Here is an 18,179-nt window from a genome sequence, read left to right on the forward strand (position 1 = left end):
TGTGGAGGAGAAGCCCGCCAGAATTCCTGCTCCCTGTGCAGAGTTTCAAATGCTCCAGACTGATGGATCAAAACCACATGGGTTTTCCAGTCAGTTAAGACCTGGTTTCAAATCTTGGCTAAGTCAGTTATCTGACCTTGAGTAACTGACTTGATCCCTTTGATCCTCAGTTTCTCTGTCAAATGGGTATAATAATTATCAGCCTCTGATAAAGTGCTTATACTACTGCAGTTCCTATAAATGATGTCCCCCACAGCGGGCAATGATTAGACCCTTCACACAACTGTCATCCACTTAAACAGAAGAACGGTTACTGGAGGCCACGTGAGCCGAGGGCTGGAAAGGTGGCCCCTGTGTTTGAGGAGATGAGTCTTCACTGTGCTTTTAGCCAAAGGTGGATGGCAGCGCAACCTCCGTTGCATTTACATAATAAGGAAGATTCTTTGACCATCGACCCCACCAAGCTCTCTGAAACCCGTGAGGAATGCTCTCGCATGAAATTAAGAAGCGTGGGAATTGTTGGCGATACCTCTCAAGAATTCTGACAGGGGCTGGAAAAACTTGCTCAACAGGTATTCTAATAAGAGGATCAAAGTGGCCAGACCTGTGCGGCCCAGGAGAACAAAGCTCCCTGCAGAAATTAAACCCGCTCTCAGCAAGCTGAAACGCCAGTTCCTCCTCCATCATCAGTGAGCAGATGCTTCCTTTCTGAAAGGTGAGATGAGGAGAGGACTGATTTTCTTAAAGACTAGAAGCCAGAACTTGCCATTTGCCAGTCAGTTTAGAAGAGAGTTTTCTTCTTTTCTTTTTAAAGGAAGGCCAGGTATGGGAGAAATTCTCCATCCATGTCATCCTCTTTGTCCGGAAACAAGACTCCCAGACCTCACCTGTCATCCTGGGCCTCACCACTTCCCCTCCCCCAGCCCTGCTCACTCACTGGGATCAAGGCCTGGGCTACATACTCTTGGGAGCCAATTACAAGGTGTGTTTGGGAAGAGTGGGCACCTGCTGGTTGGACGGGTGAGCACCGGAGGAAGCAGCCCAGTGATGAGCAACGCGGGGCAGGCGCTCACCCCGGAACCCAGAAATGCAAGCTCTCCCCAAGCTCTCCTGCAGCTCAGCAAAAAACAGATGCAAACCTAGATCTCCCGAAGCCCTTCCCAGTCCAGGGCTCTTCCAACCTTGTCCCAAACCATCTGTCCACATGCTGGCCACACACACAGGCGCAAAGCCTGCCTTTGGAAGCAGAAGATAGCCAAGGGCCTCATCTGCGTGTCCACACTCAGTCACTGGGGGAGACTGAGGCGCTCATTAGTCATTTTCCAGCCTTCTTTTTTTTTTTTTTAATTTTCTTGGCTGTGCAGCAAGGCTGTGGGATCTTCCCCACCAGAGACTGAACACACGCCCCTTGCACTGGAAACTCAGATTCTTAACCACTGGACCGCCAGGGATGTCCCCTCATTAGCCATTTTAAGTCACACAGAGGGGCAGAGAGGCAACTCAGGCCCTCTCCTCACCACCCACTTGGTCCCCTTTCTTTTGCCCTAAAAGAAATTTTCAGCCTCTAACAGTTCAGAGAATCATCCCAGTTGCTGTTGTCATCTCCAACCTGGGGACCCTGAGACCTACTGAGGGACATTTCCTACCCCACAGGATTTTTGGGGTCTCCCACAGGACAAGCCTGCTCTGACAGACAGCAGACGGCCAGGGAGGGGCAGAAGGCAGGACTAGGCTCCTCTCCCTGGGGCAGAACAGTGACAGGCAGGTCACTGGCACCTGTGAGCCACCCAGCCCTCTTCTCCAGCCAAAGCCAGAGAATGGGTGCTCGGCCCCAAAGAACCGGTCGGGCCATGCTTGGCTTCTATGCCATCAGGGCCAGAGAACCCTGCTCCACCCCCAGCGCTCAGGCAGGGGCTCTCCTCCACTGTCTGGAGTTGGCAAAGCCACAATTGATGCTATCACTTTGGCCCATCTAAACCCTAAATGTCTGGTTTTTAAAAATTAATTAATGCATCGATTTGGCTGCTCTGGGCCTTAGCTTTGGAACACGAGACCTTTAGTTGCACCGTACGACCTTTTAGTTATGGCATGTGGGATCTAGTTCCCTGACCAGGGATGGAAACTGGGCCCCTTGCATTGGGAGCTCAGAGTTCCAGCCACTGGACCACCAGGAGAGTCCCCTAAATGTCTTTTGCACGCGCGCGTGCTCAGTCACTTCAGTGGTGTTCGACTCTGTGCAACCCTATGGACTGTAGCCCACGAGGCTCTTCTCTGTCCATGGGATTCTCCAGGCAAGAATACTGGGGTGAGCTGTGTGTCCTTCTCCAGGAGATCTTCCTGACCCAGGGATCGAACCCGGGTCTCCTGCATTGCAGGCAGGTTCTTTACTGCTAAGCCAACAGGGAAAACTCCTAAACGTGTTTTAAGGTTACTCAGATTCCCCTACTGCAGCCTCTCCAGACAGCAAGGCTTTCTTGTTCCTTCGAACACCTCTGGGCCCTCACTGGATCCTGTGTTGACTCTCCATCACCTCAGGATTTAATTTACCTGTCCTCACAGGACACCCCAAACTGCCATTCAGTGTACATTGACTGTGGCTTTGCAGGCCCTGTCGGGCTGGCCTCTGGAGCCCAGAGATGAATACACAAATGCTCCCTCTTTACTGGGAGAGAAAATCAAGATCCATGAGACTCGAAAAGAGTCCAACATGACTGAGCAACTGAGCATGCAAACACACACACACACACAAACACACACAAACAGGTGGTAGGCAAAGGCCTCCAGATAGGGGAGCAACTCCAGCAAAACCTGGAGGCAAAGGAGCATCTGGGAGGCGGGGAAGAGGCAGGGGAAGGGTCCCCTGCACCCTCTCACCGCTCACTCTGGGGGCCCCTCTAGAGCTGCTGGGCCAGGTGAAGGCAGACTCGAGGTGGCAGACAGCGTATGCCCAGCTGCTCCAGCTCAGACGTGCATGTCCCCCCCGGCCCTGTTTATACAACTCACTTCTAACAGCAGGAGCCAAACTATGGTGCCAAACAGATAACAGGCCTTGAAACATCACGGCTGGGGTCCAGTGTGAGGTCTGGCTTGGTTTTCCCGGCTGCTGGAGGAGGAGGGCCTGCAGTTGACTCGGTGCAGGAGAGGCAGAGCTCTGATCACTAATGAAAATGATTTCTGCTATCACTACGATGGAAAGCCCCCACCGCCACCAAGCATGACCGTGGCTGATCTCCCGGGCAGCCTGTGGGCAGGGCCAGGACTACGGGGAGGCCAGCAAGGTGCCCAGGGTGCCAAACTGGACCTGTGTCCCTCTCAGGCGTTCACCTGGCCCTTTGCCTGAGCCTGGAGTGAATTTCTCCCTAAATTCTGGACCTGGGATGCCTGTGCGGGAAGCTGCATTTCTCTATTTTATGGAGGAAGAAGGAAAGTTTAGGAGAAGGAAATGGCAACCCACTCCAGTATTCTTCCCTGGAGAATCCCATGGACAGAGAAGCCTGGCAGGCTACAGTCCATAGGGTCACACAGGGTCGGACCCGACTGAAGCAACTTAGCACGCACGCACAAGGGGATTTTGGAAGAAGCACAGAATTCCCCATGCAGGGTTCCCAACTCCATAGTCACGTACCTGATGGCCCTGCACGGGGACACTGTTTTTGGCCTCCCTTTGCTGGTGGTCCTCAGGCGAGGGTTGGGGAGAGGGTTCTGAGGCGGGACTGGCATCTTCCACGATGCTGGCCTGGGGGAGGTCCTCGCCCAGCCCAGAGAAGCTGAAGCTGCTCTGGGAGGCCTCGGCATCGTCGGCCTCGTCTTCCCTGGCCCCCAGGTCCAGCAGATAGCCCTCCGGTTCTTCCAGGTCCATCTCTTCGTTTTTCAAATCCTCCGAGCCTTCCGCGTAAGCCTCCAAAACCGCGGCCAGGGGCACCTCATAATGTGGGTAGTAGAAAAGGTCATGGGGGATGACGGAAATCTTGGAGAGCGGGGGAGATGGCTTGAAGTCCAGGCCCTCCTCGCTGGGGCTGCGGAGGGTCTCCAAGCTGACGCTGCTGCTCGGCGGGTTGGAAGGTAATTCTCCCCCGAGCCCCCGGAGGCACTCGGCTTCCCCTTCCTCCTCGCCCCGACGGCGGCGTCGGAAGGATTTGCGCTTGGCCTTCTCATACACCTCTGGCTTTTTATCCACCGGGGCCTCCTCAGGAGCCAAAGAATAGCCTTGGTCTTGGTCTCCAGGGTCCTTGTGAGGGTCAGGTTGGTCGAGCTTCACTGGGGCCTCATCCGAATCTGTCTTCTTACAGGCGGATTTCCCTCTCTGTTTTTCCAGCCTCTCAGGGTGATCCTCTGACAGCTCCTCCTCTGCAGGCTTTTTCTCATGAGGCGAAGGAACCTCATTGAAAGCCTGGCTGGTGGAGGCAAAATCAATGAGGTCGCTGTTAAACTTTGAGGCTTTTAATGGTATGGCTTCAAAATAGTCTTCTTTATCCATCGCTTCTACCGTCAGCAGCTTCACCTTGATCTCCAAGGCATCAGCCATAACGGTGTTCTCTCCCAAGGGTGAGGGGAGATGGCCTTCATCCCCAGGGCTGGATGCCCTCTCCGATGCCCCATTCCACGGGGCAGAGGTCCAGGAAGTCAGAGGATGACTGATCTCACCATCCACTGAGGACACGTCGCCAGGGGCCTCGTCGGAGGCTGCTTCCAGGATCTCTGGCGCCTCCCGTTTCGGCATTTCTTCAGCAATGTCAGCCGCCAAGACCTGTTCATCCTCCTCGGACAAGTCCCTGGTCTCTCCGGGGCTCCCTTCGAAGCGCAGGTCTGCACTGTAGAAAGGGTCCTGACTGCAGGAGGCATCCTTGTAGGTGTCGGCCTCAAAGTGCACCGTCTTCTTGATTGGCAGAGAGTTGGACCTCCGGCTGTCCTTTCGGGGTGATAGAATGGAAGATTCTGGAGCCGGTTCACTGGTGCTGTTGAGCTTCCCGGGGATCCCTTGGAGAACCTGCTCAATGATCTGGTTCATGAGCTCAGAGGAGCTGTCCTCCAGCTCCTGGCTGGAAACGCCACCCAGGCAGGGTTCCTTCACATCCTCAGGCTTGTCACAGACGAAGACTTTGGAGGGAGGTGGGTGGCTGGCCTCGTGGTTGATGGTGTAGGCTCGCTCCCTGTCCTCGGTCAGAAGGAAGATGGCGCTCTCCTGTTCCGAAGGGGTTTCTTTGATGCGAACGAAGGTAGATTCGATAGGGGCTTCTTTGTCGGAATCCACAAAATCCTCCTGCCAAGAAACACAGGGCACCATGAAATTAGCAGTGTTTAAGTGCCACATAGAGTCCCCTCTCAAAACACAAAAACAAACCAGCAAGAGCACTTCAGAATAAATGGAAGTGTTCTGATACCGTTGTAGATGGGCAAATGAGTATTGTTCCTGCTGAAATGTGAAACCATCAGATAAGTTAAAGAGAGGGTCATTTTCGAAGCTATGGCTGCAAAGACATCTCAATGTACTGAACTCTGGAGAAGGATGGGCCCTTTCTAAGCGAGGAGGTGGTCAGTGACCTCATACCTGTGGGCCACTGCCTGGTCTGGGTACAGAGAAGTGAACCCACCTAAGATAAGGAAAGAGCAGCTAAATCTTTACTGATTGTTGGGCTGGTGTGAGAGATTGAGTCTGGAAGGGCCTCAAACATGAAAAACCACTTCTCTTCATATACTAGTTTTCCCACACAGGGACTCTTGTTAAGCACGGTGCTGCTGAACTATTTACAGAAGCCAAGACACAGAAGCAACGTAAGTGTCCATAGACAGATGAATGGATAAAGAAGATAAAAACGAATGAAGTAATGCTATTTGCAGCAACATGAATGGACCTAGACGTTATCATACTAAGCAAAAGCACAGAAGGACAAATACCATATGATATGACTTATATATGTAATCTCAGATGTTACACAAATGGACTTATTTACAAAACAGAAACAGACCCACAGCCACAGAAAACAAACTCATGGTTTCCAAAGAGGAAAGTGGGGGAGGGATAAATTAGGAATTTAGGATTAGCAGATACAAACTACTGTATATAAAATAGACACGCAACAGGATCTACTTTATAACACTTAATATAGGGACCTATGCTGCTGCTGTGGCTAAGTCGCTTCAGCTGTGTCCGACTCTGTGCGATCCCAGAGACGGCAGCCCACCAGGCTCCTCCATCCCTGGGATTCTCCAGGCAAGAACACTGGAGTGGGTTGCCATTTCCTTCTCCAATGCATGAAAGTGAAAAGTGAAAGTGAAGTCGCTCAGTCATGTCTGACCCTCAGCAACCCCATGGACTGCAGCCTACCAGGCTCCTCCATCCATGGGATTTTTCTAGGCAAGAGTACTGGAGTGGGTTGCCAGTATCTTGTAATAAACCATAATGGAAAAGAATATAAAAAAGAATATGTATGTACAGAGATCCATATACATATATAACTGAATCACTTTGCTGTATAGCAGAAACTAACATATCACTGTAAAGCAGCTATATTTCAATTTAAAAAAAAAAAGATGCAGCTTAGAACAGGGCTGAAAGTAGAGAGCAAGCTTGGCGGTTTTGCAGTGCTTGGCTCCCAATGTACTGGTGGGGAGAGTGGACTGACCTCATTCTAAAACTAGCTGAAACCAGAGGGTTGAAATTAAATAAAACTGCAACAGAGCCCTTATCAAGTTCTGAGAAGGTCAAAATGGTCAGCTCCTGGTCATAGGTCCTTGTTTGGGAAAAGGTTACATTCTCTGGGGGTGGGGGTGGGGGAAATATCATGTACCTCATAACATATCAGATATGGCATAAAACTAAAATTGTTAAGATACAAAGAAGCAAACAAAGAGCTCTATAATCAAGAGAAACATTAGTCATTAGAAGCAGACCCAAAGATAACCCAGGGTTAGAATTAGCATAAAGATTGTAAAACAACTGTTTAACCTACACTACAAGAAACACAAAGGTCATTCTTCAGGCTAAAAGGAAATAGTCACAGATGAAAGCCTGGATCTGGAATGAGGGAATGAGACGTACTGAAAACAGTACATGTATGACTGATATAAAAGATGATCTTAAAAGTTTTCTTAAAAAGTCTCCTGCTCAAAGCAAAAATAATAACAAACCATGGGGAATTAACGTATACAATACTTTGACAAATGACAATAACGGCAACAGGAAGGGAGAAGAAGAGTGAGTGGGATCAAACAGCTGCATATACAAACATATATAAAATACGAACCTATTTAAAATTGTGCAATGAGGGACTTCTCTGGGGATCCAGAGGTTAAGAATCTGCCTTACAATGCAGGGGATATGAGTTCAATCCCTGGTCAAGCAACTAAGATCCCACAGGCTGAGGGGCAACTAAGCGTGCAAGCCAGAACTACTGAGCCGGTGTGCTCTGGAGCCTGTGTGCCACAACTACCGAGCGTGCACATCACCACTAGAGTCCGTGCACCGCAACAAAGGATCCCACGTGATGCAGGGAAGGTCCTGATGCAGCCAATTAACAAACAAGTTACCTAATGGTAATCCAAGGTAGACTGAGGTATGTTCAAGAAGAGTATCATAATCCCTAGGCAAACTACTAGAAAGATGTGGCTAAACAAACAGATGTGGCTAAAAAGCCAACAGAGGAGATAAAATGGAAACCAAAAAATAACTGAACAATCCCAAAAAAATGAGAAAGGAAGAACAAAGCAGCACAGAACAGACAGGACCAGCGGAAAACAATAAGACAGTTACCTCTATGTAAATGGGCAGAAAATACACTAATAAAGTGACACGCTAATAATTCTTGTCAAAATGGATAAAAAATGAGAGCCAACACTATAGTATTTTTACAAGAAACATGCTTTAAATATAAGCACACGCACACTGAAAGGAGAAAGATATTAATAGAAAATGATAAATCATACAAATACCAACTTATGACAGTTTCTATATTCCTATCAAATTTACTCCATGATGAAATAAAACAAAAATAAAATGATGACCTCAAAAAGAAACAACAATCCTTAATGTATATGCATTTATGGCATAGCTTCCCCACACACAAAGCAAAATCTGACACAATTGAGAACGATAATGTCAAAATCATAAGTCGGAGATTTTTAACTTCTCTCCGTCACGCTCATTGATAGGAAAAGAAAAAAAAAAAATGGGCACCTCCCTAGAGTATTAGAACAGCATATTAACCAACTCAACCTAATTGGACTCCTGATGCTTTCACTGTACAAGACACATTTTTTCAAATGCATATGGAACATTTACCCTAATAAACCATATGTCAGGGCATAAAGCCAGGCACAGGGTCTGGCACATGACCAGGGCTTAATGAACATTTATTAAAGTGTACTACAGTCAGCTGAATTATTAAACTTAAAAAACAATGGTTCAACAGGAGTCTAGATCAGCTGGGATGCCTCATCTCTATCCCCTAGGGACACAAACAGACTGTCCTGAGGTGACGCCCCGTGCTGTGTGGGTCAGGGGGACTTTCCCCATGTAAATGGGCAAAAAATACACTTTCCCCATGTGTTCTATCTTGCTTGACCCCTCCTTCCCCAGCCCCAGTCTCTGATCCCAGCACTGGGGAGATTCAAGTGTCAGATTTGCTGAATCCAAGCTATGACCTTGACTCACACACACATCATAAATTTTAGTTGATTTCAAACTCTGCCTAGGCTGAAGAGCTCAGAGCTAATAAAAGCCCCGGTCCCTAGTATTTCCGAATTTCATAATAAAGATTAAATTAAAGAATGACATTAATATCACCATTTTCTGAGCATCAGCTGTTGTGCCAACAGGACTTTACAATATCTATTTACTCTTCACATAACCCTGAAAATGTGGATCATATTTCCATTTTACAGATGGCATCTCATACAGACAGGTATCAGAGAGATTAAGTAAACAGCTCAAGGTCACAAAGCTTCAAGTGGCAGAACTGACATTCCAGCCCATGGAATGCCTGCTTCTAAAGCACCCTGGAAAGTGAACTGTGGTCCAGAAACAGATGGGAAACACACACATAGGAAGCCTGGAGAGGGTCCAGCCTGGCTCTTCTGAGTTGTGCAAAATGGGGTCTCAGTTTTAGCCATATGTTGTAAAGAATCTAAAGGCCTGAGCTTTGGAACCACAGAGAACTGAGATCAAACCCCAGCTCTGCGCTTGGCAGCTGGGTAACCCTGGAGAGGTCTTTAATCCTCTTTGAGCATCAATTTTCTCTTCTGCAAAATGAAAATAATGATATAGAGTCAAGTGGGATTGCAGGGGTGGCAGTCAGCCCAGAGACGCACAGGATGCTGACCTGACAAGCCTCTGGCTAAAAGAGCAGCCTGTCCCTCCTGTGAGTATTAGTTCTGTACGATTTTGTGTTTTTTTGGCGTGGGGGGAGTCTAGTATTTCTAACTACCTGAAACAACAGTGTGTTTGTTGACTTGTAACCTGTTTTCTCAACAAAGCTACACAAGGTCGGGGACCTCATTTACTGTTAAGCTTCCCTGAGCCAGCCATGGGTGTTCCAATAAAGTAATTTTCCAATAAAATCAATAAAGGACTATTGTTACTGTTGTGATCATTATCATTATAATCCCAGGCTTGTGCATGGGTTTCCTAGAGGTTCAACAGAGTCTTGACAACTTCTAAACGGTCTGATTCTGCTCCAAAAAATCAGTCACCAAGTATGCTCAGATTCTAAAAATTAAAAACGTGTGCTTGGTCATTGTCTTTAAAATTTTTTCACACTCCGATAAAATCTGATAGACTGCTAAATGTCCCACCTGACATCTAAAAAGTCAAGTAGCTGATTCATATAACAAGTGGGCATCTCTTCTAATCCTAAAAGTTTGGGATGGGGAGAGGTTTATGAGAGGTGTGCCTGACTTCCCATTCTGCTTTTTAATGGCGCACACGTTGGCTATGATTTTGAAATGAAAATGTGGCAAGGCACATGAGATCGAGATTCAATTATTACAGCTGCCGCACAGCTCAAACATCAGCTTCATCTCATGGTCAGCTGATGGAATTGTACAGTTTCTGAATTATAGGTAAGAAAACAGACATACGGCTTCCAACTCCGGGAAATGTTCTAGAAACTGAGCCACGTAAGTCACGATGGACTGTTCATCTGGTGTGTCAACCATGATGTCTGTTAAGAGAAACAAAGGAGTTAGAAGGACATGCAAACCACAGGTGTTTATTTATTTTTACTTTAAAAAAATTTTTCCAGCTTTATCAAGGTATAATTGACAAATAAAAATTGTATATATTTAAGGTGTACAACATGATCGTTTGACATACATAGGCAGTGCAAAACGATTCTCACAATTGAGATAATTCACACATCCATCATCTCACATAGTTACCTTATTTTGACGTGCTGAGAAAACTTAAGAGCTACTCTTTTAGCAAATTTCTAGTAGACAATACAGTGTTATTAACTATAGCCACTATACTGTATGTTAGACTTGCCAGAACTTATGAAAGTTTGTACCTTTCCCTATTTTTTCCACTCCACTATCAACCCCCAGCTCCTGGTAACCACCATCATACTCTCTGGTTCTATGAGTTTGACTCTTTTAGGTCCTACATATAAGTGAGATCATGTAGTATTTGTTTTTCTGTGTCTGGCCTATTTCAGCATAATGTTCTCCAGGTTCATTCGTGTTGTTACAAATGGCAGAATTTTCTTCTTTTCATGGCTGAATGATATCTCATTGTATATACATGGCATTTTCTTGATCTATTCATCCACTGATGGACACTTAGGTTGTTACTATGCTTTCAGTTCAGTTCAGTTCAGTCGCTCAGTCGCTCTTTGCGACCCCATGAATCGCAGCACGCCAGGCCTCCCTGTCCATCACCATCTCCCGGAGTTCACTCAGACTCACGTCCATCGACTCCGTGATGCCAGCCAGCCATCTCATCCTGGGTCGTCCCCTTCTCCTCCTGCCCCCAATCCCTCCCAGCATCAGAGTCTTTTCCAGTGAGTCAACTCTTCACATGAGGTGGCCAAAGTACTAGAGCTTCAGCTTTAGCATCATTCCTTCCAAAGAACACCCAGGACTGATCTCCTTCAGAATGGACTGGTTGGATCTCCTTGCAGTCCAAGGGACCCTCAAGAGTCTTCTCCAACACCACAGTTCAAACGCATCAATTCTTCGGCACTCAGCCTTCTTCACAGTCCAACTCTCACATCCATACATGACCACAGGAAAAACCACAGCCTTGACTAGAGGGACCTTAGTCGGCAAAGTAATGTCTCTGCTTTTGAATATACTATCTAGGTTGGTCATAACTTTCCTTCCAAGGAGTAAGCATCTTTTAATTTCATGGCTGCAGTCACCATCTGCAGTGATTTTGGAGCCCCCCAAAATAAAGTCTGACACTGTTTCTACTGTTTCCCCATCTATTTCCCATGAAGTGATGGGACCAGATGCTTTAGCTACTGTGAATAAAGCTGCAATGAACACTAGTGTGCAGATATTTCTTCAAGACTGCAATTTCCTTTCCTTTGGTTTTGTTTGTTTGTCTGGGGGGTTGTCTGGGTTTTTTCTGGCTGCACTGTGCAGCTTATGGGGTTTTAGTTCCCTAACCAGGGATTGAACTGGTCCACAGCAGGGAAAGCACCCAGTCTTAACCATTGGGCCACCAGGGAATTCACAAGCTTGTCTCCTTTAAATTTAATTTCCTTTGAATATATGTTCAGCAGAAGGTTTGCCAATACTTTGGCCACCTGATGCAAACAGCCTACTCACTAGAAAAGACCTTGATGCTGGGAAAGACTGAAGGCAAAAGGAGAAGGTGGCAGAGATGAGATGGTTGGATAGTCATGTTCATGACTCAATGGATATGAACTTGAGCAAACTCTGGGAGACAGCGAGGGACAGGGAAGCCTGGCGTGCTGCAGTCAATAGGGTTGCAAAGAGTCGGACATGACTGAGTGACTGAACAACAACAGAGAGTTTGCTGGATCACATGATTGCCTTTTTTAATTTTTTGAGGGCTCTCCATGCAGTTTTCCATAAGAGCTGAACCAGTTCACATTTCCACAACAAGAACAGAGTTTTCACATGGGATCTTGGGATGCTTGACAGTGAGGGATCCCACAGACCAGGGAGGTTTTTTCTCTTTATTTCACATGTCAGGAAATTTAAGCCTTTTAAGTGAAGGGGGATGATTTGAGTAGTGAAGCCTCACACTTGGCTGATGAGCAGAGAAGCTGGGATGGAGAATCCAAGACTCCTTGCACCCAAGATTCTGTTATTCCCTGCTGGCCAAGTCCCTCCCTGTGAGCGGTCGGTTCCCGGCCCATCCCATCAGTGAGTCTGTTGAGCTGAGACCCTTCCACACTGCCGGAGAGAATACTAAATAAGCCTGACCTATGTGGAATATGATTTGATAAAGATAGAAAGTGAAAGTGAAGTCGCTCAGTCGTGTCCGACTCTTTGCGATCCCATGGACTGTAGTCTACCAGGCTTCTCTGTCCATGGGATTTTCCAGGCAAGAGTACTGGAGTAGGTTGCCACTCCCTTCTCCAGGGGATCTTCCTGACCCAGGGATCAAACCCAGGTCTCCTGCATTGCAGGCAGACACCTTACCCTCTGAGCCACCAGGGAAGCCCCTTTTGATAGAGATAACCAAGTGCCTTAAAAAGGTGTGGACTTTCTAGCTGCATCATTCCACAGATGAGACATGGTCCTGGAGGAAATGATCTGAGATGCACACGGAACTCTATCTTATAAGATGTTCACTACAGCATTATATACAAGACTATTCCAAAACAACCTCAACATCTTCCAGTGGTAAAGAGTTAAGTACACTTTGGTATGCCCACTAGATGAACCATTATGCAGCCAATAAAAACATAGTGAAGACATCCCAGCAGCATGCAAAATATTTATGCCACAATTATAATGTTTAAGTTAAAAAAAGGAAGATATACATTATGTGGTACCCTGGATGGGAGGGGAGTTCGGGAGAGAACGGATACATGTATATGTATGGCTGAGTCCCTTTGCTGTGTGCAGCTGAAACTATCACAACATTATTTGTTAATTATTTGCTAACCAGTACAAAATAAAGGTTTTTTTAAAAACCTTTTTTTTTAAAAAAAAAGTAGAAATGCTTGTTTAATACAAAAGAAAGTAGTAGAGGTGGAACATAAAAAAATCAAAATTATATGAGACATCTTGACAATTAAATAGCAAAATGGGTAGTAATGGGAAGAAGCACAGGGGCCTGCAGGCTGTGAACTTGGTTGGTAGCCATGCAGATGTTCACATGTGATTATCATAGAATCACAAAGATGCATGTTTGTTTCATGCATTTTTGTACATATCTGTTATATTTCACAATAAAAAAAAGTTCTAAAAGCCTTAAAGAAAAAAAAAAAAGGAAGAGACAAAGTCATACATACCCTGAATGATCTCAATTACGTTAAAAAAATTGTATTGAGATATAAGGAAAAACACTGGGGAAATTATGTCAGCGGCAGGAATATAGGAGATATAAAAATGACTTCATTAGATGTTTCTGTATTCTCCAGAATTTCCACGTGGACAGAAGGTGTTACAGGTTAAAAATAAACTATGAAGAAAGAGAAGAGAGAGGACCACAGCTACCTTCTGGCTCCAGGAGCCTGGGGATGTGAAGGGCATCGTGAGCGATGCTGAAAGCCTTCTCCAGATTCTCCCGCATGGAGTCTTCCAGCGCCTGCTTCATGTCCACCAGGCTGGGGTCGATGGCCTTGATCACAGCCAGGAAAGCCAGCCCGCTCCGCCAGCTGCCTGCAAAGTCCTGCACCGCCACGCCATACCTGAAGGGAAGCAGCAGCCGCAGGGCAGGTGGGTAAATAGACTTAGGGATGCCTCGCTGGCCTCCGAGTGGGGCCGGGAGCTGCTGACCTGGCGAGGACTAGATGCCCCGGGCCCTGAGTATCAGGACAGCTGCACTGACCCATCTGTGTTTCCATTTCCGGACAAACCGAACAGGAAGGTTATGTCGCACAAGGAGACATAACAGGAACTTGAGTTCCCCCTCCCAGATAGATACATAAAGCCTTCATTTAACACATGATTCCTTTTATCAGTGATCTTTGAAATGCAGCAAACACGGGTGTGTCATGTCATAAAATGGAGCCAGAAAGTTCATGTTCACACCCCGGCTGCCCCTCTGTGCTTCCAGCACTGTGGCCTTGGGCAGATCACGTACCTTCTTAGCCTCAAATCTATAAAACAGAGCTGTCATGGGGCAGTATTAGGTTGAACCCGCCCCCAGAGTGGCTATACCATGTGGACCACGTGTGATGTAGGTGCCCCACAGAAGCCGCTCAGTAAGTGCTAGCTAATGTCATGATTAGTAGAAATAAAATTACAACTTTAAAAATGACAAGGAGAGGTCTTCCTGTATTAATTTCCTTTAGACTCCATCCCTCGAGAGCCCCTCTTCCTGCTGCCAATTTCCCTCCTGGGGTCACTGAACGCTCTTAAAAAAAAACACAAATATCTTTTTATTTAGATATTTATGGAGATTCATAAGAAGTTGCAAAAGCAGTACAAAGAGCCCTTGGTACGCATCATCTGCTTCCCTCCACACAGAGTCTTATGTTACAGGCGAGTGTCATCAGAACCAGACACTGATGTGGGTCCAGGGCTACGAGCCACAGATGAGCCAGGGCTATAGCCACGTACTAGGATTCCATCGGTTTCACTGTCACAGATGTGGCAGAAGCACCAGGGCACTTTGTCTCAAGCACCCATTCCTGTGATCCCTGCCACAGCGGTCATACAGACTGTCTCCCCTGAAATACCCTTCTTCTCCGTTACAGTCACCCTAACTCCTGGCGACAAGCTCACTTCTGATTTATTTTAAAACATTTAATGGTTGTTCACATTAATCAACTCTATCATGTTTAACTCCTTAATCAAAACCCCTAAGATCTAACCTCCCTCCCATCTGTTATTTTTCCTGCCACCTTTTATCTCCATATATGGGGAAGATGGGATCTGATGCTAAGTGCTTATGAAGTGCTGGTACTCTGCCTTCACAGAGTTTATTTCATTTAACCCTAACTACCCCATAAGGGGGTGAGTAGTAAGTCACCATCTTATAGGTGCAGCATAGAGAGGAAACTGACGCAGCGTGTCTTCCCAGTCTGGCAGGGGTTAAACACAAGTCCAAGGATTTGGTTCCAGTTCACCTGTCTCGGTGCTGGGAGGGCCAGACCTGACTCTGATAGGTTGCAGCCTTGATTGCTACTTGCTTTTAAGTAGGTTTAGACCCTGAAAGATACCCAGAAGCTTAATAATAAGGGTGCTAAGTTGCTTCAGTCGTGTCCGACTCTTTGTGACCCCATGAACTGTAGCCCGCCAGGCTCCTCTGTCCTTGGGATTCTCTATGCATGAACACTGGAGTGGGTTGCCATGCCCTTCTCCAAGGGATCTTCCTGACCCAGGGATCAAACCGGCATCTCTTATGGTCTTCTGCATTGAAAGGTGGGTTCTTTACCACTAGTACCACCTGGAAACCCATAATAATAAACATGTCCATGTTACTAGGATCCAAGGACCAATCCCACTTAGGGATTTAAAGTGGTGAAGGCCCCTTGGATTTCTATCCAAATTCTCTCATCAGATTTCTGCAAACCAAACACTGAGCGAGTACAGTTTTGTGTGCAGACACGGAAAGGACAGAATTCCCTGTTCTGAGAGTCTACATGAAGCGCTGGCACGTAATGGACGCAGAACAGAATACATGGTGATGCCCCCTTCCTCTGCCCTCCTCCCTCTGCCTGGTAGCAGCACGGGGTGCTGGGGAGCAGGGCATGGGGCTTACTTCCTCGTTTTTCTCTGCACCCAGGCCAACAGCGTCCTGATGGCTTTCCTCTGGTCCTTCACCGAGATTGCCACGCTCCTCTCTGCGGTGGGTGTGGGTGGGAAGGAGGAGTCTGAGTCTGTGCCCCCTGAGCCGGGTGACAGGCTGGAGGATGGAGAGTTTCTGCTGAGGTTGCCCGTGAGCTCTTTAATCTGGAAGGGAAATGACATTTCAGACCCAGGAGGCAGACCCAGCATAGGCTCTCTTGGACCCCGGCTGGAGGGATCAGCTCACGCAGAACTGATTACTCCTTCCTGAGGGCTGTGTGTTGGTACTCATGATGGCCAGGCTGTTCTGTGTGGCTTGTGGTGCATGCAAGGGTGCTTAGCAGGCAGAATCATCTCTTCCTGGAGTCTGTCTAGCTCTGGGCAGAAGCTGCTGATGAGGGCCTCCTGACCTGGTTCCATGGTGTACATCATTTTTACTCTTGGGAGAGCTATTAAATAGTGAGCCATAATTTTCTCTTTCAAAAGAGGGGGATTTTAGAAGATGAACTGTCAGCTTGCTCCCTCCTATTCAGGGAAAAGAACTTGAGCGCAACTTGAAGTAACCCCTTCACACTCCAGCCCCAGACCCCGTCCTTCTTCTATAAAATCTGCATTTTCAGACAGATGCTGAGGGTGTGAAGGCTGCAAGGTCTCCCCTGTTACATACGCCTCTTCCTAGAGCTGTCTTTGTAGAGGCTTTCTAACCGTCTCTTATGAACACTTGTCATGTTAGGAGAGTAACTCTACCTAGTTCAATTTTTGGCTGGAAGTATTTCCCTGGCTCTTGGGACCCTTTAGAAGAAAACTACTTTTCCAAGGAAATATTTAATTCTTCAAGTCCCAAGAGAAGAACAGAGCTCACATGACTTTTAGAATCAAAGGGACTCAAAATCTTTAGCAACCAAGACTTCTCTGGTTCTTTTCTAGGAAAGAGAAAAGGCAAAATCTGTCAGAAATGAAATCTCACTGTCTCCCGTGATCCAGGCCCCACTCCTGTATTGGTGGAGATGACTGATATTATGTTATGGGAAAGAAGTGATTTTACCTGGAAGAAGAGGATTATGTTCCAAATCAGCCCAAGAACCAAAGAGGGGTTGCCATCTGCTATTTCTGCTGCATCAATGCTAACCAGCTTTACCTGGAGAGAAGCAATGTATGAGCTTAAAGATGGGGTCCAATTAGGTTGCAACATATTATTTCCTGATGCCCTTGTGGGCCTGTTTCTTTCTTACCTTACCTGTGATGCCACAGGATACCTCTTGGGGACCCCAACATGCAAAAGTGTACATAAGTGTGTCTAATAAACAGTATATAGTACTTCCCATTGTCAGACACTATTCTTGGAGTACTAGCTCTGTTTATTTTCACAACAACCCCACAACACAGATTCTTCTATTATCTCTGTATTTCAGGTGAAGAAATTCCAGAGAGGTCAATAGAAAGTGCCCAGGACACACAGCTAGTAAGAGAGACATCTTTTTCCAAGAACAGATGGTACATGCCCAGGGTCTGTCTGCATGCTACACTACCAAACACCACCAAACTTCCAGATTTAACATGTCTTTGGACAAACACAGAGTACTGACAGCAACGATCATGGCCATGATGGCTAAGACAGTTCAGTTCAGTCGTTCAGTTGTGTCTGACTTTTTGCGACCCCATGGACTGCAGCACACCAGACTTCCCTGTCTATCACCAACTCCTAGAGCTTACTCAAACCCATGTCCATCGAGTCGGTGATGCCATCCAGCCATCTCATCCTCTGTCATCCCCTTCTCCTGCCTTCAATCTTGCGCAGCATCAGGATCTTTTCCAATGAGTCAGTTCTTCACATCAGGTGGCCCCAGTATTGAAGCTTCAGCTTCAGCATCAGTCCTTCTGATGAATATTCAGGACTGATTTCCTTTAAGATTGACTGGTTGGATCTCCTTGCAGTCCAAGGGACTCTCAAGAGTCTTCTCCAACACCACAGTTCAAAAGCATCAATTCTTTGGCACTCAGCTTTCTTTATCGTCCAACTCTGACAGGGAAGTTGGAGTTGGTGATGGACAGGGAAGCCTGGCATGCTGCAGTCCATGGGGTCTCAAAGAGCTGGACACAACTGAGCGACTAAACTGAACTGAACCAACTCACCCGTTTAAAGCACACAATTCCATGGTTTTTTAGCATTACCATAATTTTAGTGCACTCTCATCACCTCAGAAAGAAATCCTGTACCTTTTAACTGTCACCTGTCTAATCTCCCAATTCCTCTCAACCGTGAGCATACACTCATCCGTCTTCTGACTCGAGCGATTTCCCTGTGCCAG

The 18,179-nt window shown here is 46.8% G+C and overlaps 1 protein-coding gene across 4 annotated transcripts in view; it reads right to left on the minus strand.

Annotated features, from left to right (window-relative positions):
- CLMN (calmin) overlaps positions 1–18,179 on the minus strand; it is a 144,414-nt gene that overhangs the window by 36,712 nt on the left and 89,523 nt on the right. For all 4 annotated transcript variants that reach the window (XM_069559713.1, XM_069559712.1, XM_069559711.1 and 1 more), the window contains exons 5-9: positions 16,916–17,008; positions 15,845–16,035; positions 13,633–13,826; positions 10,075–10,157; positions 3,626–5,260 (exon numbers count right to left, since the gene is read on the minus strand). In XM_069559713.1, the coding sequence (XP_069415814.1) occupies positions 3,626–5,260; positions 10,075–10,157; positions 13,633–13,826; positions 15,845–16,035; positions 16,916–17,008 (2,196 nt within the window). The remainder of the gene's footprint in view (positions 1–3,625; positions 5,261–10,074; positions 10,158–13,632; positions 13,827–15,844; positions 16,036–16,915; positions 17,009–18,179) is intronic.

The sequence above is a fragment of the Ovis canadensis genome, chromosome 18 (assembly GCF_042477335.2).
Source record: "Ovis canadensis isolate MfBH-ARS-UI-01 breed Bighorn chromosome 18, ARS-UI_OviCan_v2, whole genome shotgun sequence".
Lineage (NCBI taxonomy): Eukaryota > Metazoa > Chordata > Mammalia > Artiodactyla > Bovidae > Ovis > Ovis canadensis.